Source organism: Lithobates pipiens, unplaced genomic scaffold (assembly GCF_037356315.1).
Source record: "Lithobates pipiens isolate NorthernLeopardFrog02 unplaced genomic scaffold, aLitPip1_a1.2 Scaffold_19, whole genome shotgun sequence".
Classification (NCBI taxonomy): domain Eukaryota; kingdom Metazoa; phylum Chordata; class Amphibia; order Anura; family Ranidae; genus Lithobates; species Lithobates pipiens.
In genome coordinates this window covers 258,359,286-258,383,224 of record NW_027507764.1, presented here as the reverse complement: position 1 = coordinate 258,383,224, position 23,939 = coordinate 258,359,286, and the positions used below count along the sequence as shown (strand labels likewise).

At 43.4% G+C, this 23,939-nt stretch overlaps 1 protein-coding gene across 3 annotated transcripts in view; it reads left to right on the top strand.

Moving 5' to 3' along the window:
• The first annotated feature begins 308 nt into the window (after window positions 1-308).
• Window positions 309-23,939, top strand: part of RPRD1A (regulation of nuclear pre-mRNA domain containing 1A) — a 194,556-nt gene continuing 170,925 nt past the window's right edge. The window contains exon 1 of one of the 3 annotated variants that reach the window (XM_077491932.1): window positions 309-621. In XM_077491932.1, coding sequence (XP_077348058.1) covers window positions 471-621 — 151 coding nt within the window. In that variant the 5' untranslated portion in view covers window positions 309-470. The remainder of the gene's footprint in view (window positions 622-23,939) is intronic. The other 2 variants (XM_077491934.1, XM_077491933.1) reach the window with 2 other exon arrangements.

Sequence of the window (23,939 nt, the reverse complement as noted above, 5' to 3'; positions counted from 1 at the left end):
GGCCTGGGCAGGATTTGGGAAAAAGTGCCAAGTAGTCAAGTGATTAAACTTTTTTTGTTTTGTTTATAAACTGTTTTATTCAGAGAAAAATGGTGGTACAAGTAAATACAGATCATCAAACAAAATTGCATTGTCAAATAAAAAAAGAGAGGCTTGAAAGTCAACGGAGGGAGCAGTGCATTACATAAAACTGAACACTAGGTGGCAGGAGTACTCTTTAGAATCCGGATTCCATGGGTGTACCAATATGGCTGTTAACTTCTTCCTGGCAAAAACAACACGCGGCACATGGCCTAACGTAATTTCCGCCTTTTCCCGCATACTGTTTCCTGCCTTTGGTGAGATAGCAGCATTGGCGTTCAGTAGATATGTTTGGTTATTAGTTAGAAGGCAGTACGGCCGAGTATCTGTCGTCCGCTGTGTGTGAAGGTCCAGCGGTGCAGGCAGTGAGTGGGGAGCAGCCGGCCGGCATGTCTGCGTTCTCTGAGGCGGCCCTGGAGAAAAAGCTGTCGGAGCTGAGTAACTCCCAGCAGAGTGTGCAGACCCTGTCACTGTGGCTGATTCACCATAGAAAGCACTCCAGGGTTATTGTCGCCGTGTGGGATAGGGAGCTGCGGAAAGGTAAGGAGGGGTGGGGGCTGAGAGGAATGTACTACCATAGAGTGAGCAGCATGCCAAGCACATGATTTCCTAGCTGTGACAGGTGCTTCATGTGTCTGGAATGCCTGGCTTGCCTTTTGTTTCCCCCAGGTCTTAAGCACAGTACACTGGAAACGTGTGTGCTGTAGAGAGTATTTAGTAGGCTTCATTTAAACAGGTGGCGGAGGAAATCAAGCGTTTAAAGATACTCTGGACAACCTCCCCATTTTTAACTTTTTTTTTTTTTTGCTCTTACCTAACGGTGGTGTCTGGACATTTCAGATACTCGCCCATCCAGTGTTGACCCACTGAGATCATCTCATGCCCAGCCACAGTGCCATCCAGTGCCGCCGTGTTTTCGCTGATGTCATCGAGCGGCCCGCCAGCTCTTCCGGGTTCAGTGGAAGGGTCTCTTGATGATGCGCTAATAGGCTCCTGATTTTGAATGAGAGGCTATGTGACGTACATATCCAGGGAGGTACAGCGGACAGTGTGCGTATCATTCACCTAAGGCGAGTGACGTGCCTGGGGAGGCAGGGTGGGCTTTTCATTAAAAAAACAAAACAAAAAACGTAAACCAAAGAAAACAAAAACTATGCCCTATTCCTGCAGAGGAAGGGTGGAGAGGATTGACCTCAGGAGAGTGAAGCCCGGCTTTAAGCTGCAGTATTAGGCCCCATTCACACTTTTAATTTTCATTTCACTGCATTTGAATTAATTCCAAATCGTATAGCAATCAGCGCACAACGTGTGGGTTCCATTCATTCTATCTGGTACCCCACACGCAGTGAGATTTTGCAGCAACAAAAATAAATGGCTGCACATCCAGAGGTTCCAATTGCCTTTTATTAGTACAGCCTTCCCGTCCAGACCTGGATCAAAACTTGTCCGGTCCTCGCTGAACTGGACAAATTTCAATATACGTATGGCCAGCTTTAAGGGCTCATGTACACTTGCAGCTGTCATTGCTACTCCTTTGAAAAGTAATGTTTCTCACCTCGTCTTTCAGGACAGCAGCTGGAGAGAGCGCAGCTCTACTCAGTTCCCAGGAAACACTGCAGTCATTCTTTTAAAGCCCAGACACTTCCACCAGTTGCAGTATTTCCTCCAGTCATGGTGGAAGTGCTGCAGTGAACCAGGGGTGTGCTGCGCTCTCTCCAGGTGGAGTAGGGTAGGAGCATACCTGTTTGTGTATTTTTTTTCTGATCTTACAGCCAGCCCAATACCCCCGGGGGGTATTCCAGTGTCTTCCCACTTCTCGAGCCCGGCAAGGGCAGAGGCTGATGTTGGTCCCGTGCCGAGAGACCAGCGGGCACAGGCTGAGGGAATATGCATGGTGCACAGTCTCTGGAGTGCGTCGACTGGTGCGTGTTGGCTTCTGGTTCCAGCCGCTGGAACGCAGAAGGGGAGGCGGCCTCGGTGGTGCAAGTTCCGGTCCACGCAGCGGCGACTGGACCGGGAAAAATTTGAATTAAAAGCTGCCGGATGGCTACTGGACACTGGGAGAATGAGTGAGAGGAACCAGCAGCGGTGGTGGGAGCAGGAGCCACGAGCGCCAGCCGAGTCCAGGTAGGAGAGGCAGTGGTATCTGTTAAATTATCTAGGCTATGTATATTTTCTATCCCTCTTTCCCTCCTGTAGTGGGAGGGAGGGAGCCTGCCTCACACTACACAGGTGACTTCCCTGGGGAGTGGGTTTTTTGCAGCAGTGGTTTCATGGGGTTTGTTCCACTAACTGTTGTTTTTGGGGATCTGCTGGGGACGAGATACAGTGCACAGTATATTTTTTCCAGGTCTCTTAAAAGGAAATTCCCATTTTATGAAGATGGCACGCAAGTTTGGAACAAGAGACCTTGCAAGTATCGCAAAAACTGACTTGGCTTTTGAGGACATGGGGGTCTTAAAGGACACTATGGACAAGAGAGCTGGTTCTTTTTCTATAAAAGGCTTGGGATTCTACACTGGCTAATCTCAAACCAGCAATGGCATCTACAGTGGTAGTCAGGAATTTAGAACATTGGTTGGAACAACTAAAGGACCATATTGAGGGAGGAACTTCTCACAAATATTTGCTGGAGACTCTTCCAGTTCTACAAAAGGCAGTAGGTTACATGGCGGTTGAGTCGGTGAAGATGTCCGCAAGATCTTCGGCATTAATTCAGCTAGAAGAGCTTTGTGGGTAAAGACCTGGTCAGGCGATTCGGCCTCTAAAGTGAAGCTGTGTGGCCTACCCTTTGAGGGGGATCTGGTATTTGGCCCCAATCTTTGCACTGTTCTAGACAGAACAGCAGATAAAGCATTTCTGGCCAAAAAAAGTTGCACTACAACCTAAAACGAATTTTCGTCCTTTTTACCAGGCCTGGGACTCAAAGGAAACTGGACAAAAGAGACCTTGGCAGCTCAGAGGGGTTGAGGGAAGTCTGGGGGTGGTTGTTTCGTCCCCCCAGCCAACCCACAAAAACCCAGTGACAGTCTCCTGACTGTGGGAGGAAGGTTCCAGTCCTTTTTCCTGCAGTGGGAGGGGGCAGATGTGCAGTGAGTTTGTTCTCAAAGTAATCTCGGAGAGATACGCACTAGAGTTCTCGGAAAGCCCGCTGCCCTGATTTTATGTGATACAGGTCCCAGAGATCAAGAAAAGTCTTGACGATGACATCACTTTTGCAAGAATTCCTTCAACAGGAAGAGGAATGACTAGGGGGTTCATATGTTTTTTTCCTAGTGAAAAAGCTGTCGAAAGTTCAGGTTAATATAGAATTTTAAAGATCTTAAACCGGTCCATTCGATACAAAATATTTTGTATGTACACAATTTATTCGGTGAGAACTTCTTCCCGCAGGGTGCTTTCTAGCCTCCATAATTCTCAGGGACGCATATTTGCATGTTCCCATAACACAGACGTCCCAGAAATATCTGCATCTGGCAATCGGCGCAGGGGAAGTGGTGTCGCACTTTCAGTTCAGGGCTCTCCCATTCGTTCTCTGTTCCCCCCCCCAAGGAGCTTCACAAAGATCGTGGCAGAAGCATTGTCTTTAAGGTTTAAGGAGGTACACATCTTGAAAACTAGATGGCTCGGGGCTCGTAGTCCATAGAGGAATCCAGGAGATCCTCCAACTGGAGGGAACTAAGGGCCATTTTCCTGGGGGTTGTGGGCCTTCAGATGATCAGAGGCCAACACATCCAGGTGTTAGACAATGCCACGGCAGTGGCCTACATCTCAAGACGGGGGGCACAAGAAGCAGGTGTCTTCTAAACTTGGCTCTACAGACTCGGGCAGAGGACAATGTGTCATCCTTAGCAGTGTATCTGAAGGGCAACCTAAACCAGATAGCCGACCTTTTCAGACTCCATTTGGATTCTAGCACCCTTCTGCTTAAGTCCGGAGGTTTTTCAGAAGATATTAGACAGATGGGGAGCTCCCCAGGTTGACCTTTTTGCATCGCAAATAAATGCAAAGGTTCCGGTCTACTTTTCTCTGAATAGGCAGGACCAAGCGGAGGGTCTGGACGCACTGGCTCAGGGATGGGCCTTCCGCTTGTATTGCGCTTTTCCCCCTGTGAAAATGATCCCTTTAGTTCTAAGGGAGAGAAGACAACCCCAATTCTAGTGGTCCCGTATTAGCCCAGGAGGCCTTGCTTTTCAAGCCTACTAAAGTTAGCAGTAGAGTCCCACCGGTTGCTTCTGGTCCAAAGGGACCTGCTGCATCCCAACGTAGGTCATCTCAAGCTGGCAGCTTGGTTACTGAGGAGCAAATCCTGAGGAATAAGGATTTGTCCGATAGTTTAATTTGTAACCTGCTATTTAGCAGGAAGAAGGTCACAAGGGCCATTTATTTTAAAACCTGGAAATGCTTCAATTCCTGGTGCATTTTCCAAAAATTACTCTCCACGGGTGACCCTCTCCGTTCTGGAATTTCTCCATGACGGAATGTTTGGCAGCAAGCACCTTGAAAGTTCATTTAGCTGCACTATTGGTTTTTCTAGAGAGAAGGTTATCTCTAGACCCTTGGATCATTAGGTTTTTCAAGCCACTAGCTAGGGCTAGACCGACTCCATGTAAGTGTTTTCCCAAATAGGATTTATCGGTTGTTTTGCGGGGTCTGATTAGAAGACCTTTTGACCCACCAGAAGTAGCCACAATTAAATTTTGGTAGTTGGAACTAACACTTGATATCGGTCACCTCGCCTAGAAGGGTCAGTGAACATCAGGCGTTATCTATCATTGAGCCTTTCTTGACCATTTCCCCCAGATTGGGTAGTTCTGAGGACAGACCCGGGGCTTTTGCCAAAGGTTGCTTATGTTTTTCACAGATCCCAAGAGATAATTCTACCAACGTTCTGTCCGGTTCCAACATGTCCTAAATTTTCTGGGCCTCGTAGGGGTTACAAAGCTTCTAAAAGCATGATTGGTAGGTGGCTTCGGATAGCTATCCACGAAGCTTATAGGGCTGTGGAAATAGAACCTTCCACAGGGGAAGTGGCCCATTCAACCCGGGCTGTAGCAAAATTTTGGGCAGAACAAGCTGGGGCTTCACCAGGGGCGAATCTGCAAGGCGGCCACATGGATGAGTTATTCCAACTTTAATCGTCATTATAGGATGGACCTGCTCTCGGCAGCAGTGCAATTTGGCAGGAAGTTCCTGCAGGCGGTAATCCCACCCTAAGAGTAAGTACTCTCCTATCTCCAGGTACTGTCCTGAAAGACGGGGTGAGAAAACATTAGATTTACCGGTAACGGTATTTCTACGAGTCTTTCAGGACCGCGCTGATGACCCTCCCTTGTTTATAAATGTTAAAGTGTTGTGTTTGCTAGGTTTTGCTTATATAATTTCAGCATGGCTGGTTGTACTCGGAAATAACTGAGGCCATGGTGGAAGTGTCCAGGCTTTAAAGGAATGACTGCAGTGTTTCCTGGGTAGTGGGTGGAGCTGCGCTCTCCAGATGCTGTCCTGAAAGACTCATAGAAATACTGTCATCGATAAGTTTAACTAAGGTTTTTGCTTTTCAAAGGCGTTTGAGCAGATTAGAAGTGATATTTCACCCTTGGGACACCTGTGTTAACTCTTGAAAGCCAATAGCACCACGCCACATCTGTGTGCAGTACATTTGTTTTCAGTGCAGTCCCATTCTGTTAAATAGGTTGTGTTTGGCAGAAGTACTACCCACTGAACATGACCTGTGGTATGACTTTTACTGCAGCCACACAGTAAAGCATTGTGGCTTGTGTGACCCTCCCCCTTCAGCAACCATGTCATCTGTGCGTTTTTTCCACATCGCAATTTACACACATATAGGAGTGATGCCATTAAACTCTAGAACTTTTAGAATGCATGTTTTATGAAAGCATACCAAACATGCAGCATGTAGGATTTTGTTGTGCTTTCATCACCGAAAAACACTACACAATGGGCTAGTATGCATGTATCACTTGCCTGCAAATGAAGCCTGCGAAATCCCCACTGGTGGCCATGTCCATCTTCACCCCCCTTCCTTGGTAAATATCTCCTAAACTGTGCAGGTTTAGGAGATCTTTCCAGTACCTACAAGCAAGCCTTATAGGCTTACCTGTAGGTTAAAGTTTACAACCACTTTAAGGGCCAGAACACAGTGTGCCACAACTGTTTTCAAAATGAATAGGCTGTCAGGATATTCACATTTCAATGCAGAAAAAAAATAGGTCCTGCAGCATCCCCCTTTTTTTTTTTTTAATGTGTCCTGTGATGCAGCCACATTTTGGGATGGCATTCTAATGCAAATCATTGTAACGTTGCACATTTGTAGTAATACTCATGTTTTACTTTACCTTACAGCAATGCAATGGGGTAGATTTACTAAAACTAGTGCACTCCAGAATCTGGTGCAGCTGAACATGGTAGCCAATCGGCTTCTAACCTCAAGCCCTTAAGAGATGCTGTTGCACAAAAAAAAAGTAAAAAGTAAACAGTAGTTAATGGCCAGCATAAAGGGACACACAGTACAGTGGCTGTGGGGGAGCCAGAGAACTCTGCAAGGTGCAAGTGTCAGATGCTGAAGGTTTTTTTTTACTGGCCAGTGCAGTGGTGTGGACAGACTCTAGGGGAAACAAATATGTTTTGTCCTTGCTGCAAAATACATAACAATGCACTGGTGTTACTAAGCGCTAAAAAAAAGCATACTTCCATTGTGTGGGTGCTTTAAAATTGAAAAACCCGTAATTCCTGTGGAGCTGCAAAGGGTTTAATGCTTATTTTTGTGTAAGGTACCTTTTTTAAAAAAATTAAATATTTTTACTTACCTTATTCCTCGCTCTCGCAGGCTCCTCCTTTCAACATGACAGAGCACCAAAGAACAGCAGCTTTGGGTGACCAGTCTGTCGGTCGCACTCTGACATCAACTTGTACAATGGAGGACCATTAGTCCTGCATTGTAAGTGAGGACACCAAGGGCCCCGCCCACAACCCAGAGCATCGGAGGGAAGAGGAAAGGCTGCCAGAGAAGCAAGAGGTAAGGTATGTAAAACTGGTTGTTGTGGGTTTATTTTTATTTTAAGGTACCCTAGACAAAAAAAAAACATTTAACCCTTACAGTGCATGGAGAGCTTGAAAGGATGGGAAGATTTGTAATTTTCCCAGCATTCAGCGATGTCACAACTTAAAAAAACAAAAGCCTATAAAAGGCTTCCTATACTTGGCCTTTGTGTTAAAACTCCAGCACATCACTGTTCTCTGGCAGCTACAGGTTACTGATACTTTGGGATGTGTCAAATACCTGTTCCCCAGCTGATTGCTGTAGTTTGCCTTGCTTGTACGTCAATTAGTGATAGAAAAACCGTGTCACATGGCAGGGGAGGGGGAACAGGTATTCAACACACCCTTGTTGGCTACATGAAGAGGCCAGAGAACAGCAACGCATCAATATTTTAGTTGGCACCTTGCAGTGACAAGGTGTATTTTAAATCCTAACTCCAGCCAAAGCTTTTTTTTGTTTTAGACAGATTGGTGAAGGCTGAAAACCTCTTTCGCGACTTGCTTTTTTTGTCCTGTTGGAGAGATTTTTCTTTAATTCTTGTCGAGACGAGGCGTAATGGGAGACACGGCACGCAAAACACTTATGTAAAATGGGAAAGTGAATCTCTGTGAGGTTATTACTGATACTTTCTCAAATCATCTTTCAGAACAGCCCCTGAGAGAGTGTAGCTCCACCCACTTTCTTGGAAATCAGTTCTTTAACCACTTGCTGCCCGCCATATAGCAATATGATGGCGACAAAGTGGTTCAGTTATCCTGATCAGATGTCCTATGACGTGATCAGGATAACAAGCCGGCACGCAGTCTGACACGCCGCAACTCCAATCGTGGTATGGAGCCTCTGACAGAGGCTTGTTACCACGTGATCAACTGTGACCAATCACAGCTGATCATCGTATGAACCAGGAAGTGCAAGTAAATGGCTTTCCTCGGTTCATGTTGACGGGGAGAGCCAATCGGCAGATTTCCCTGTCAGAGGGGACATCTGCGCTGATAATCAGCACATTGATTTTCAGTGCAGCCCCCATCGCCTGCCAGCCTGTGCCCCATAATAAACGCATGCCAGTGCCCATAAATGTGGCAATCGGTGCCCTTCAGATGCCACTCAGTCATGCCTGTCAGTAGTGCCACATCAGTGCCCATCAGTTTTTTTTTTTTTTTTTTTTTCTTTTTCAAAATTTTCGTTTTTTTGTTTATAGCACAAAAAATAAAACCGCGGAGGTGATCAAATACCACTAAAACAAAGCTCTATTTGTTGGAAGAAAATTCTAAAAATGTTGTTTGGGTACAGTGTTGCATGACCATGCAATTGTCATTCAAAGTGTGACAGCACTGAAAGCTGAAAATAGTCCTGGGCAGGAAAGGGGGCAAGTGCCTGGTACTGAAGTGGTTAAAAGGGTGGACGCTCCACCTAGGCATAAGTTTGTGTTTTCTCAATGGTGGGAGCACTGGGCTAGGAGCTATAGGTGGCATTGTGTTCTCCCTGGGTAGCTGGTTCAGGGTCAAACCAGGCCATACATTTTTTTTTTTTTTGTTCTGCTCTTGACCACCCAAATGCTTGATTACTGGAGTCAAAGTCCAGTCAACCATGTGACTTCTTCAGTGCAACCAGAAATTATCGATAAGATCAACAATGTCAACACTAGGCCTACTGAATTTGTCCGACAGTTCAGTGGGCACGGTTGCACATATGCCCATTCCCACAGATTATTCTTCAAACTGGAAGCAACGTCAACAATCCCTGGAAGATGCCTTCAAATTCTTCAGCCAAGTGAAAATATCCCTTTGGTGGAGGAAAGGAGACAACCGGTCAATGAGGTGGTTCTGGTTCTTTCCAAGTTTCAAAAGGCTCATAACAGATGCAAGGGCATGGGGCCGGGAATAGGGAGATGAATCAGAGTACCTGGGCAAAGGAGGAGTCCGCAAGACCCTCCAGATGGGGGGAACTGAGAGCAATAGCTCTAGCCCTCCTATTTCAACTGTTGCTTCAGGGACAGCATGTTCAGGTCCTTTCAGGCAATGCCTCAGCAAGAGCATATATCACAAAGCAATGGGGGACCAGGAGCCAAAGCCCTATAATTCTAGCGAGAGTGATTCTAAAGTGGTCTAAACAAAATCCAGGACTCTTATTGGCAGTGAACCTACAAGGGAATTCAAACCTTGTAGCAGATTTTCTCAGCAAGCATCGAGTATTGGAATCAGAATGAACAAAGCAAACTTAGAGGTGACAAAATTCCTTTCCCTGTTGAAGAGATCAAGCCTTGGGGGGGGTTGATGCTTCAGCATTTCCTTGGGAATTCCAGCTGGATTAGGCCCCCTCTCCCCTTTTTAGCTTATCCAGGTTCTAATAAAGTTAAAAGGCAAAGAGCATCTCTACTCTCCTGAACCTCTCGGACCTTTCTCATGGATACTTGGTGCTCCTGTTCCAGGGTTCCCTGTTCTATTCAATTTCCTAAAGTCTTGCAGAGGATCCATTGATTGCAGGCTTTGGCCAGAGACTTTTGAAGATGCAATGTTCAGATTGCTCGTGTTTAAGACACGTTTGATAGCAAATCAGCCTAGAGGAATCCTGTGAACTTCAGGCTTTATCTGTGAACCATTTTTGACCATCTTTCCAAATCGGATAGTTTAAGACCGATCCTGGAATTTTGACTAAAGTCCTCAACTTTCCATCATGCGCACTTGATGTCAGGAGATACGTGATTCATTATCTCAAGGTCACTATATGATTCAGGAAGTCTAATCCATTGCTTGTGCTGTTTCCAGAAATCCATAAAGGGCAAAAGGCCTCTAAGAATACCATAGACAGGTGACTTAATTTAGCTATTAAACAAGCATATACTGTCACAAATCTGGAAGCTACCACAGGGATTGGAGCCCATTATACCAGGGCCGTGGTTATGCCTTGGGCAGAAAGGACTGGGGTCAGTCCAGATCAGATTTGCATAGTAGTTCCTTTCATCTGACGTTACAGGCTGGATTTGTTATTGGCTAGGGATCAGTCATTTGGCAGGAAAGTCCTGCAGGCTGTTGCCCTTCCCCAGACCCCTTGATGGTAAGTATTCTCTCAGGTGCTGTACTGAGACAAATTTGGAACATCTAAGTTAGTTTTTCAGGACAGCAGCTACTGCCCACCCTTTTTTTCTTATTATTTATGACTTCTAGTTTGACTTTAAGTACTCTTTTACAGCTGACGCAGAGGCTCTCATTGAGTGTTTTTCTCAGGATGGTAGTGTCGCCACTCTCTAAGCTGCTGCGGCGGATATACAAGCCGCTCTTGTTTCAGAGCGAGGCTTGACCAGCTGGTCGGGGTGGGAGTAACGCTGACGTCTGATGCAGACGTTCGGCGCTCTGACCAATGAGGATGTTTTGGGAGGTTTAATGCGAGGCTTGGCCCACATGAGTTTGTCCAATAGAAGTTAATGTGATATCCAGCCTACCTCAGAACGAGGTTTGGAACACACGTACCAGCGCCATTCTTGCTAAATAGGAAGTGTTTGTGACAACACGTTGGAGGCTTCAATTTCAATCACAGGTTGGCATTTATATAGGGGATAAGATCCCAAATGTGTAAACACAGTGACTACAGCAGGCTCATACCCCAGATGATATCTTCTTAGATGAAATGGGACGGGACGAGCCCTGCTGATGCAGTTGTGTTGCCCATACTGTCCATTGCAAATTTGAGTGTTCCCAATTTTAATAATTTCAATTATTTTTATGGGTTCACACTATGGATTATTTTTTTTTATTTTTTTTGGTCACACTGCTGGACTGCATGAGAGACTCCTCTTGTTGGTCACATCTGCAAAAGGTCTATCTGAGTCAGCCATTGGATGGAGGGATCATCTTCCACTTTGGTCAGAAGTACAAGCGTGGATGTCCCATGTATTGGTGTTTACGCCATAAGCTTTGTTGACTCATTGAGTGTAGCCCATTTTTAGTCCATTCACTCCGGTAAGCCTTCTCACAACTGATGGTGGTTGCTTTGTATATTCAACATTGATGTCACAAGGAGTACATTTTTATTTTTTTCACCTTTTATTTTTTCACTTTATGGACTTATTAATTTCAGGACACTATATGAACTAATTTAGTGTTTAATATATAAATTGTTCGCATTTATTTATATAGATTTTGAACACTTTATTTTTTTTTTTTTTTTTTTTTTTTTACACATGATTTTTTTTAGTAGTAGTACATAATTTTCCATTCTACAGCTGACCCCTAGGCGGAGGGTCCTCCCTTTTAAACGGTTGATGCTGCAGTGTTTCCATGCTATCAGTTGCTGTCCTGCAGAACTCCTGGAAATACCATTACCAGTAAGTCTAACTTAGATTTTCTTGGCCTAGTGACAACCAACCCCCTCATTTCTTGTGCTCATATAGGGACATAGGAAGTTAAAATCTTCCAGGTGAACTCATAGTACAAAAGCTTGTCTTCCCAAATCACTCTAAAATATAAACAAAATTGTGGCAGTGTACTGTATTCACTGCAGCTAATCAGCAGGCCTGGGCGTTGTCATGGGTAGGTGGGGGCTGGGCCTGATGAATCCGCTTTGAAAAAAAGTGAATTTTTGCCAATAATCTTTGCAGGGGCTTCAACGAGGATCTGGACAGACAGCAGGATTGGTGACCGTATACACAGTTGGGCAATATTTTTCTTACCTTTTAGCCATAGCATGTGAACTTTATTCCAGGAAGCTAACCATAAGATACTTTTATTTTCTTATTTTTTTTCCATGTGTTTTGCTAGGGGGGAAGGGTATCTCAAAATGGTATCATTGCCCATCAAAAATGCAATTTTTTTTTTTTTATACTGACGTACATTTTCACATGATCTGAGAATGCAGTGTAAAAATGTTTCATTGCATCTTGTACAGCAGCATGCATTTGCATATTTTGTTGGTTTTGCCATGAATCGCATCACTTTATTTATTTATTTATTTTTTTCCTCCATACAAATCATTGTGAATGAACTTGTACATGACATGTACCTAGAAAGATTTGAAAACAATCTGATCTAAATTGCAAGTATTTTATTTATTTTTTTTGTGTAAAAACTAGTTGTGTTTGCGTTCTAAGGCAACTTTCACACTGAGGCCCTTTACATTGTTAGAATTAGCGCCTCTCCTGTCACTCCAGTGTGAAAGCCCAAGTTCTTTCACACTGGAGCTGTGTGCGCTCATGGGACATTAGAAAAAAAAAGTCCTACAAGCAAAGGCCGCTGCCCATTGAAATCAATGGACAGCGCCTGTAGCGGTGCTACACAGGCGCTATTAACCCCTTCGGTAGCTAGAGCCCCCCCCCCCCCCCCTTTTTTTTATACTTGCTGTCTCTAAGATCTTTGCTGTGCAGCCTGCTTAGAACGACACAGCATCGTCACCCAGAGTTTCTGCCAGGCTCTGCATGCACAGAAGAATCTCGATGCATTGAAAAGATCTGCAGCTGGTGGGAAAATTGCCTTCCCAAAGAACTGCTCAAGAAGTAGAGCCTGGCCAGGAGCCTCACATCAGATATCTGAGAGTAGTGAGGCTGACTAAGTGTAAGACTAGGAATAAGGCATGACGGGTCCTCTTTCTGAACTCAGTAAGACCCCCAGATAATCTCCCCTGGAAAGCAAAGTAAAAAACACTGATCCTTGCTTTCCAATGGAAAAAATGGCAGTGGTTTTACATCTGACTAAGCCAGAAATGATGTCACTTCTGGTCTCCCAGCATCCTAGAGATGGCTAGGGAGCAACTGGTCCACAGTCAGCTCTATGGTAACCCGACTCCGGATCACATCTCCGGCTCCCTGATCCCATGGGAGTGCCTGGAGAAGTGCTGTTGGGAAGGACGCCACCTCCCGCTGCCTGTAATCCGGTGTCTAATCACCCACTAGGATTGATTTTTACAAAAGAGGGAATTGCCAGCTAAAAACAAAGATGTCTGGATAATGCCTGTAGCTGCAGGCATCATCCAGATATTTCCACTTCAAGGCTAGGGCATCATATGATGTCCTGCAGTCAGGAAGTGGTAACTGAGTAGGGACTTCTGCGTCGCACATTTCACAAAACCTGCCATCTGTACAGATGTGCTGAAAGGAGATGTTTCAGGAGGCCGCGTCAATACAGGAATCACTGCTTGCAGGTAGCAAGGTACTATGGCATTTGTATTTCTTGGAATTTTAAAGTAAGCCAAAGGAATGAACTGAAAAGCAGGGAAATCCAGGAAGCTGTCAAAAGATAGCCAGCAGACAGCATGAAAGGAGATTTTTCAAGTAAGCTCATATTAGATTATAGATTGTTAAACAACAAAAACTTTTGTCTGCAGTGTAGTTGTAGTGCAGTTACAATGCTGTTACAAAATAAGTGTATGCTGTGACTACAGAATTCCTTTAACCAGTTCAATACCTTAGGGTGTCATATGACGTCCTTGACATTGAGTGGAGATATCTGAATGATGCCTGCAGCTATAGGCATCATTCAGATATCATTTTTTAAAGCCAGCGATTATGTGCAAGATGAGAACAATCATATCGGCAGTTCCACCGCTTGATTGTTATAGGCGATGGGAGGGGACGTCGCCCCCCCCCCCCCCCCCCCCCCCGCCATCTGGTGCTTCTCTAGGCTCTCCCGTGCCATGGGGGGCCCGGAGAAAGAATTGGCCTGTGCCAGGTGATGACAATAGAGATTTCCGTTGACCAGATGGTCGCCAGTCATCTCTGACCGTCAAAGGCCCGGGTGTGACATTATGACGTCACCCCTGGGTTCCCAAAAGTAAACAAAGCTGTGATCGCAGCTGTCAGCATGAGTTTGGTGAATTATTTTTCTCGATCTCATGCTTTCCAGCCTGGAGGAGAGATGCGAAAGCACATGCAAGTCCCGCCCACATAAGTAAACGCTGTTCAAACTACACATGTGAGGTATTGCCGTGTGTGTTGGAGCATGTTCAACAATTCTAGCACTAGACCTCCTCTAACTCTAAACTGGTAACCTGTAAAAATTTTCAAAGCGTCGCCTATGGAAATTTTTAAGTACCGAAGTTTGGCGCCATTCCATGAGTGTGCGCAATTTTAAAGCGTGACATGTTAGGTATCTATTTACATTATACAAAAAATTGAGCTAACTTTACTGTTTGTTTTTTAAATCATGAAACCGTATTTTTTTTTTTTTCCCCCCCAAAAAAAGGCGTTTGAAAAATGATTGTTCAAATACCATGCAAGATAAAAAGTTGCAATGATCGCCATTTTATTCCCTAGTGTGTGTGTGTGTGTGTGTGTGTGTGTGTTTGTGTGTGTGTGTGTGTGTGTGTGTGAGAGAGAGAGAGAGAGATTAATCTCTATCTATCTGTTTGGGGGTTCTGAGTAATTTTCTAGCAAAAAAAGTGATTTTTACATGTAGGAGAGAAGTGCCAGAATAGGCCCAGTATTGAAGTGGTTAAGACACAAAAAAAATTACAGCTTGCAAGCAAAATTTGCTTCATACCCAGAGCTCAATTCAACTATTGCAAAAGGAATGCCAGGCATATTGATAAAGCAATTTATTTAATATGAAAAAGTAACCAGTCTGCTCAGAAAACCGCTTGATAGTGTTGCTATTACAATATTACTTTTAGAGTAAAGGACGGAAAGGCTCAGAAAAAATGTTTTTTGCAACGAATAAAGCATTTAGATCAAATTAACACAATTCACTAAGCAGTAACAGGCACTATATAACCTATTGTTTTCAGTAGAGATCGACAATGAGAATTGAAAATACTATTAATAATAAGTCGAAGCTTGCTGACTTGAGCCATTTCTTTTTAAAGAAAACACATTTTCTATGGTACTGTATATATCCTATATTTTTTTTCGATTGGTTCGACCAGCTTTTTATATTGAAATATTTAACATTGAGTACCTGAATTTGGAGCTTTTTCTGCTATGAATGAACATCAAGCAGGATCCCAGGAAAGAATACAGAAGAGGTTATTGGCACCAGGCCAAGGGAAGCTCATGGTTTGAAGTTCATATTTATTAGTATAAACATAGCAAAAACACAATTGATATGGAATACATTGCAAAGTTTTGAATTACAAATGTTGGCTTTTACTTCTGACAGGAGGCTACAGCACACCTAACTTAAAGAGGAAGTAAAGGCTAAAAACACCCTGTAAGGCAAAGGCATAATGAGCTAGTATGCATAGCATACTAGCTCATTATGAATAACTTACCTGAGAACGAAGCCCCCGAAGCGGTCCTCCGTCTTCATGTCCGCTGCTGCCATGGATCCCGGAGTGACTTCCGAGTCTCGCTGCTCCGGCGCTGTGATTGCCGGAGCAGTGATGTCACTCCCGCGCATGCGCACGGGGGCCGACACTCGCAACATATTGCTGCGATCTGCGGCCTGCCCAGTGTGCCTGCGTGCTGCTGTCTAAGGCGCATGTGCCGTAGACAGCGGTGGCTGTCTTCAGGTAAATATCTCCTAAACCGTATAGGTTTAGGAGATATTTCTTGGACCTACAGGTAAGCCTTAATCTGGGCTTACATGTAGGTCAAAGTTGGTTGTAAGGGTTTGCAAACACTTTAAAGTGGAACTGCAGTCATTTTTTTTCATCTTTCCATCTATTCAACCTTCTGCCCTTGTTTTATCTTTTGGATAGTAAAACATTTTTTTTTCTCTGACCGTAAATACCTTTTATACAGCCTACTTCCTTTTTCTTGTCAAAATGCTTAGGTGTATGACATCATGTACAGCCCTCTCTCGCTTTTGAGAGTTTGCCAGGAAGGGAGGGGGGGATGTCATAAGAGGGCCAATGTGAGCTGCAGTGCTGGAGCTGTGTCTCTGTGTAAATCCAGGAAGTGAACAGGCAGCAGCTTCAGCTGCCCACTGTTACAATTATTGCAGCCAAACTCAGTAGAGGGAGATTTCTGCTGCATATTAGGCAAGTACAGAATCACAGTATATATAAAATAACAAGTAATTGGAGGGAAGATTCGGAATGACAAAGATGTTTTTATTACAAATTATGTGAGCGGACTGCAGTTCCTCTTTAATTAGCGTGGAAAAAGCAAGAATACCTGCTAGTGTGTATAAATGTATCTAGGCAGAAAAAAACTAATTTGTTGCTTGGATGTATTGGGAAAGTGTATTCTGCTGCAAGATCTCTAAACCCTTGTAGTCAAGATTTTGTAGTGTCACCAGCCAAGGGGAATTTATGCTATCCACACATTTCAGTTCTGTTAAAGTGTAACTGCATCTTTGTAGCTTGTACTCCAGAATGAATAAGCGTGTAGAGCCCAATCACGTGTCCAGCCATAAAAATTTTGACCAACAGCTATGCTGCCTCATCTGGATCAGAAAAATGTAAGTAGAAGACTAGAGGAGCAAGTGTACCACAGAACATTATTATTTTCCTGAAGTGGATAAAGGCTGAACGTTTGCTTGATCTTCCCTGTCTAGAAACCCCCAAAAAGTTGCTCTTGCAACTCCTCTGCAGTGCTCATGACTGAGAAAAGGGCTCCAAACAACAAACTGTATATTCTTGGCCTGTGATTTTTTTTTTCTCTCATATATTGCTATAGAGAGTCTACTAACTATGATATACTGTGTCTGTGCCATGTGCTTTCAGTTGAACTCTTTCTAGGAATATATGGAAAACATGTTCAAGTCTGTTGCATTCCTGTTTCCATAAACCAATCTCCTTCCCAGAAAATGCTGTGACAGGCTGAGGTCTGCAGGGCTACATGCTGAGCTATTGCTATCTCTGACCTAAATAATTTACACATACTTTAGGGAGAATCCAATAAGAAGGCATAGGGTGCACAAATACTGTATACATCACTATGAAGATAGGAATGGAGAGAGCATGTCAAATGGGTATCTCAGCAGATAATCTGTGCTCTCAGCCTGTTACCAAAGAGCAAGTTTTGATTTAACCAGAAAAACTGGGGTGGTATTGCCATTTCAAGGCAGTACCCCACTACTAAAATAAGCATGGATGATTTTTGCATTAAAATTCTTTTTTTATTCTTTTTAAATGGTAACTCCTAATGAATTTTAAGACTGAGATGACTGTAATATGAAAATCGCCCACATCTCCATGGTGTCTCACTGTCTTGCATTGTGCTGTCATCCTAGAATTCTTGTTCGATCTTAAATCCATTATTTATCAAACTAGAAATGAGAAGCATAGACTTTTCCTCCTGAAAAAGGCTGGTTGCTTAGCTGTCATTAACCATCTTGCTTCAATAACCTGCTAGTTCAATGCTTCACTGACAGATACATGTGAGACTCCTGATTTTCTTTTCACTTTCTTGATAAGTATGCTTATTCTGGGTCATTAACTCAATGTAGTGAAGCAAAATGGTCAGCATAGCAGCCATGCAGCTGGCTTTATAATAAATAAATTGTGGGCAGGCAGGATTTTTAAAGTGATTGCAAAGGCTCAAGTGTTTCTTACCTTCATGCATTCTATGCCCCAGTGATGTGCATGAGAGCAGCAGTGCTCCTGGGTCTCTCCCTTCCTATTGGCTGAGACAGAAGCGGGAGCCTGCTACTGTCAATCACAATTAGTGAGCCAATGAGGATAGAGCAGGGTCTGGGCAGAGCCAGGCTGTGTGTGTGTGAATGGACACACACAGCGGTTTGGGGCCCTCCATAGGAAGCTGTTTGCTGTGGGGTCACTTGGCAGGAGGGAGGGGATAGGAGTACTGCAAGAGGACCCAAGAAGGAAAATTGAAGCTGCTCTGTGCAAAACCATGCCTTGTCTCTTCTGCATTAAAGTTGTATACCTGCCTGTCTGCACTGTACACTGAGTTACGCACTTGTGTAGGAATTTTGGCAAGGCTGAACTCCCACAGGAGTGACATCATCTTGGGCAATCCAATGGAAACTACCATCGGCTGAAGATGTCAGTGGCTGGCGGAGGAATTTCAGCACTGGAGAACAAGGTGAGTAAAGTTCTGCTTTAAGGTAAAAAACCTTCCACTTGCTGTTCCTTTCTGCCCTCATTTACCCATTATTCTCTATTCCATTCTTGCCTCAATTCTGCAGTCTGCCACAAATATAGTACATCATCTGTGAAAATGTTCTTTACACTGGCTGCACCTAATCAGACACTCCCCATAGACAACGTTAGAGCTGTCTCCCTTGGCTGGGAGATTTTGCAAATGGCATTGTGCAAAACCAATACCAGTATTGACTGAATCTTTTAAAAATGTACTCGTTCTTTCAATTGACGTAGCTTTACTTCTATGAAATTTTGTATGATTGCGAATAGATCCCTCTGCACCATGGTGGAGATTTGTTTTTAAAAGAGTATAATTTATTGCTTTAAATATGCCGAAAGCAACACTCCAAAATACTTTGTCGAACTGCCAATAACGAAGTTTAAAAATGCTGGAATAACAAAGCTGCCAGAGTTGAAAGGTATTGTTCTGCTCAGATAAAGTGTATTCATTATCAAAACTTTATTTTAGTTTTGGATAGAATAGGGAAAAGTAAAAAAAACTCAGGATTTACTGCACAAAGGAAACTGACAATAAGAAGCTGGCCCTACTTGAAGTAAAAACATTTTTTTCTAATTGTAAATATAGGTGGGAAGCAATGGAACACCTGTTGGGTTTTACTGCAGTCTAGGGCTCCATTAGAGATGCTTACTGTCCTCCTGACAAAGGTTTCACCAGACAGAAAGTAAGGGAAAATCAGGCACAGACAGAAATAAAAATGTGGAAGGGGTTTCTTGCTTTCCCCTTGAATGAAAAAAATAAATTTTATATATATTTATATTACATTTTTTTTGTTTTATTTCTGTTTTGCTGTTCAAGATACACCTTCACATCCTGTCTGGTAAAACTAAAACTAGGACATTAATTGAGAGTACATTTCTCTAAGGCTGGATTCACACCTATGCATTTTTAGTGCTTTTTTCAGATTTGCACTACAGTCCATTTAACGTGGCTTCCTATGGAACATGTTCTGTGGAGCAAAATGCATAGGTGTGAATCCAGCCTAAGAGAGGCCCTGATAACGGTAAAAAGCTGATTGGTTCTAATGCTTCTCTGCTGTATCCAAAACGTATTAAATTATTGGGTATTGGCAGTTTAGCTGGCAGTGCTGCTACTTTGTGTGCATGGATACTGTACATTGATTTCTTTGTCAGCAAACAATTGTTGCTGGTTTGATGCCTAAGAGCTTGCCCACATGCTATGTGTAGGGAAAGTGCTCTTAAAGGTGTAGGTTGGGGGGGGGGGGGGGGGCAAAACTACATTGATAGGAACTGACCTGGCACGCCAGTGATTCATCCTCTACAGTAGCTGTTGCCTCATGAATGTTACACGCCTGCTAATGCTATCACAAAGTAATCAAACATGATTCTGGCTACACAAAAAGGTAAAAAATAATGCTATAAAATACCTTCAGCCTTGCCTTGCTGGAGCCACTCAGCCCTTGGAATTAAAAGTATCAGCTTTGCTGTACATATGTGCCACTTACGCCATCTATGCATTGTTATGAGTCAGGCTCTGAAAGGTTTCATCTTATACTCATTTGCAAGTCTCCAAACATATACAATTTTACATTTTGTATGAACTACCATTAAAATCATTCTATTGGCCAGGTTATTACACCATGTATCTGAATCTGCTTAATGCTTACCTTCACCTTCCCTTTCATTTTGACTTTTCCTAAGTTCACAAAGATATATTTTTTCCAGCTACACTTCTGAAGAGAAGGATGCAATATTTGCAGTTCTGGAACTGACAACTGTAGCAAACCTAAAACGTAGGAGTTGACGTAATCATTCAGAAAATCTTCCAATTGTACTACAGAGCACTCTGTAGATGAGCAAGACCACACACTGCATTTGCACTTTATACAAAGAGGAAGTGTCAGGCCATCACTTCCAGTTAACATAGGGGAGTCTTCGTTCTACCAAGGTTAACGGAGTAGAGCTATGCAGCAACAGATTACTGATAACTGCCCTCATGAAAAAAAAGTGTACACCTTGTGATATAGGGGGATATCTATCATAGGTTGAATAAAGACACCAGTGCAACCTGGTGAGTGTCTACAATTTTCCCTATCCCTGTACATTGCACACTCACATTGGGCCCTACCCTCAAGGAGCCCACAATCCAAGGTCCCCATTCATATACTAGGGCCAGTTTTGGACAGAAGCCAATTAACCTACCTGCATGTCTTTGGTTTGTGGGAGGAAACTGGAGTACCCGGAGGAAACCCACACAGGCACAGGGAGAACATGCAAACTCCAGGCAGGTAGTGGTGTGGGAGTGCTAACCACTACACCACTGTACCACCCCTATCGCAGTGGTAGATGCATTTTCAGTGTGCTAACTGCAAAGAGGAACTTCAGTTTTAGGACTTAAAAGTAACAAAATGAAAGTTCATACACGCATGGATTGCCCATACAGGGGTTCTTCAGCAGAAATAAAACAAATAAAATGCCAAACCACCTGGCTCAAGGCTCACTCAGCCTTGGTCACAGTACCATACTGTGCAGGTCCACTCCTGGCCTCTAGAAAGGGGTTCTGACACTCCAAGCTTTCTCATTCCTCTGAGGCTCATGGTTTCCTCTGGTCCCTAGGACTCTCCCAGTTGTCTCAGATATGGTCTCCCAGACTCAGCTGGCCCAACTTTGTCCACTGACCTGGGACCTTTCCCACATAGAGTGCCATCTCAAGGTAATTGCCTTGGTTCCTAAACAGGAGTACACTTCCCTGGTTGCAGTAACTGCTCCTACTCCACCTCCCCTGAACTAAGCTCAGATCTGCCTTATGAGTATGTGCAGCTGGACACAACCTGCAGAATTTCTGGAAAACCTGGACACTAGAATGAGGACTCCATCCAACCCAATATTCTTTGGAGACTTCAAATTTGCAGCCCTGATCCAGACTTACAAAATCCAGAGAAAACTATTTTTTCTTTGCTCACAAAACTTCTGCTGGAGCCTCTGAAACCGATTCTTTAAGAGTCCTGTGTCCATATTTCTTTTTTTAATCCTAGCTGTTTATGTGCACACTTTTTTTTTTTTTTTTTTCCTACATCCATTGCAATGTAGTGTCAAAAGCTCTTACATTTAACCACTTCCCACCCAAGGCCGGTATATGACATCCTGAACTTTGAGTGCAGTTGCAGGCATCATTCAGATATCATTATTTTCTGCCAGTGATTCCCTGCACCGTAAAAACAACCATAGCGGCTGTTCACCTGCGTCCGGCCCAACCGATGTAAACACTGCCGTGTACTCAACTGGAAAGGCCGAGATCCCTTTTTTTTTTTCCTAATCTGTCTTTCCTGCCTAGAGGAGAGATGCAGGGTCTTTATAGACCTTGCATCTCTCCATAAAGAGGACCTGTCTTGCCCTATTCCTATTACAAGGGATGTTTACAATCATATTACAAGGATTAAGTGATTCAAAAAAAAAAATGAAAGGGAATGTAAAAATAAAATAAACAATAAAAAAAGTGCCCACTAGCCCACGTGCTTGCACGCGGAAGCAAACAAATGCGTATGTTGAGCCCACATGTAAAGACACATGCGGTATTGCCGCAAACGTTAGAGCGAGAGCAACAATTCTAGCCCAAGAACTCTAATGCCCCATACACACGGTTGGATTTTCTGATGGAAAATGTGAGATCGGCTCATGTTATCGGAAAATCTGACCGTGTGTGGGCTCCATCTGACTTTTTCCATCGGATTTTCCGACACACACAGTTTGAGAGCTTGATCTAAAATTTTCTGACAACAAAATCCAATCGTTTAAATTCCAATCGTGTGTAGACCATTCCGACGGACAAAATGCCATGCATGCTCAGAATAAATTACGAAATGAAAGCTACTGGCCTGTTTATAGTCCCGTTGTACGTCACAGCGTTCAGAACAATCGGATTTTCCGACAACTTTGTGCGACCCTGTGTATGCTAGACAAGTTTGGGCCAAAATCCGACGGATTTTGTCACTGGAAAGTCCAACTATGTGTACAGGGCATTACTCTAAACTAGTAACCTGTAAAAAAAAAAAAAAATGGTAAAGCGCCGTCTATGGTGATTTTTAAGCACCAAAGTTTGGCGCCGTTCCACGAGTGCTTAATTTTAAATGTGACATCTTAGGTATCCATTTACTTGGCGTAACACAATCTTTCACATTATACAAATTGGACTTTTTGTTTTTGATTTTTTTTTTTTTTTTTAATTCGTTACATTTATTTATTTTTTTCCAAAAAAAGCGTTTGAAAAATGTGACATAAAAAGTTGCAGCAACCACCATTTTATTCCCTATGGTCTCTGCTAAAAATGTGTACAGTGCCTTGCGAAAGTATTCGGCCCCCTTGAACTTTTCAACCTTTTGCCACATTTCAGGCTTCAAACCTAAAGATGTTAAATTTATAGTTTTTGTGAAGAATCACCAACAAGTGGGACACAATTGTGAAGTGGAACGAAATCTATTGGATATTTTAAACTTTTTTAGCAAATAAAAAACTGAAAAGTGGTGCGTGCAAAATTATTCGGCCCCTTTACTTTCAGTGCAGCAAACTCACTCCAGAAGTTCAGCAAGGATCTCTGAATGATCCAATGTTGTCCTAAATGACTGATAGTGATAAATAGAATCCACCTGTGTGTAATCAAGTCTCTGTATAAATGCACCTGCTCTGTGAACTTTCAGCTCAGACAAGGAGAAGACTGATCAGAGATGCAGCCAAGAGGCCCATGATCACTCTGGATGAACTGCAGAGAACTACAGCTGAGGTGGAAGAGTCTGTCCATAGGACAACAATCAGTCATACACTGCACAAATCTGGCCTTTATGGAAGAGTGGCAAGAAGAAAGCCATTTCTCAAAGATCTCCATAAAAAGTCTTGTCTAAAGTTTGCCACAAGCTACCTGGGAGACACACCAAACATGTGGAAGAAGGTGCTTTTTTTAGCAAATAAAAAAACTGAAAAGTGGTGCGTGCAAAATTATTCGGCCCCTTTACTTTCAGTGCAGCAAACTCACTCCAGAAGTTCAGCGAGGATCTCTGAATGATCCAATGTTGTCCTAAATGACTGATGGTGATAAATAGAATCCACCTTAGTGTAATCAAGTCTCTGTATAAATGCACCTGCTCTGTGATAGTCTCAGGGTTCTGTTGAAAGCGCAGAGAGCATCATGAAGCAAATCTGGCCTTTATGGAAGAGTGGCAAGAAGAAAGCCATTTCTCAAAGATATCCATAAAAAGTCTCATCTAAAGTTTGCCACAAGCCACCTGGGAGACACACCAAACATGTGGAAGAAGGTGCTCAGGTCCGGTGAAACCAAAATCAAACTTTTTGCCCACAATGCAAAATGATATGTTTGGCGTAAAAGCAACACAGCTCATCACCCTCAACACACCATCCCCACTGTCAAACATGGTGGTGGCAGCATCATGGTTTGGGCCTGTTTTTCTTCAGCAGGGACAGAGAAGATGGTTAAACTTGAGGGGAAGATGGATGCAGCCAAATACAGGACCATTCTGGATGAAAACCTGTTGGAGTCTGCAAAAGACCTGAAACTGGGGCGTGGATTTATCTTCCAACAAGACAATGATCCCAAACATACAGCAAAATCTACAAAGGAATGGTTCACAAATAAACGTATCCAGGTGTTAGAATGGCCAATTCAAAGTTCAGACCTGAATTCAATCGAGAATCTGTGGAAAGAGCTGAAAACTGCTGTTCACAAACGCTCTCCATCCAACCTCACTGAGCTCGAGCAGTTTTGCAAGGAAGAATGGGCAAGAATTTCAGTCTCTCGATGTGCAAAACTGATAGAGACATACCCCAAGCGACTTGCAGT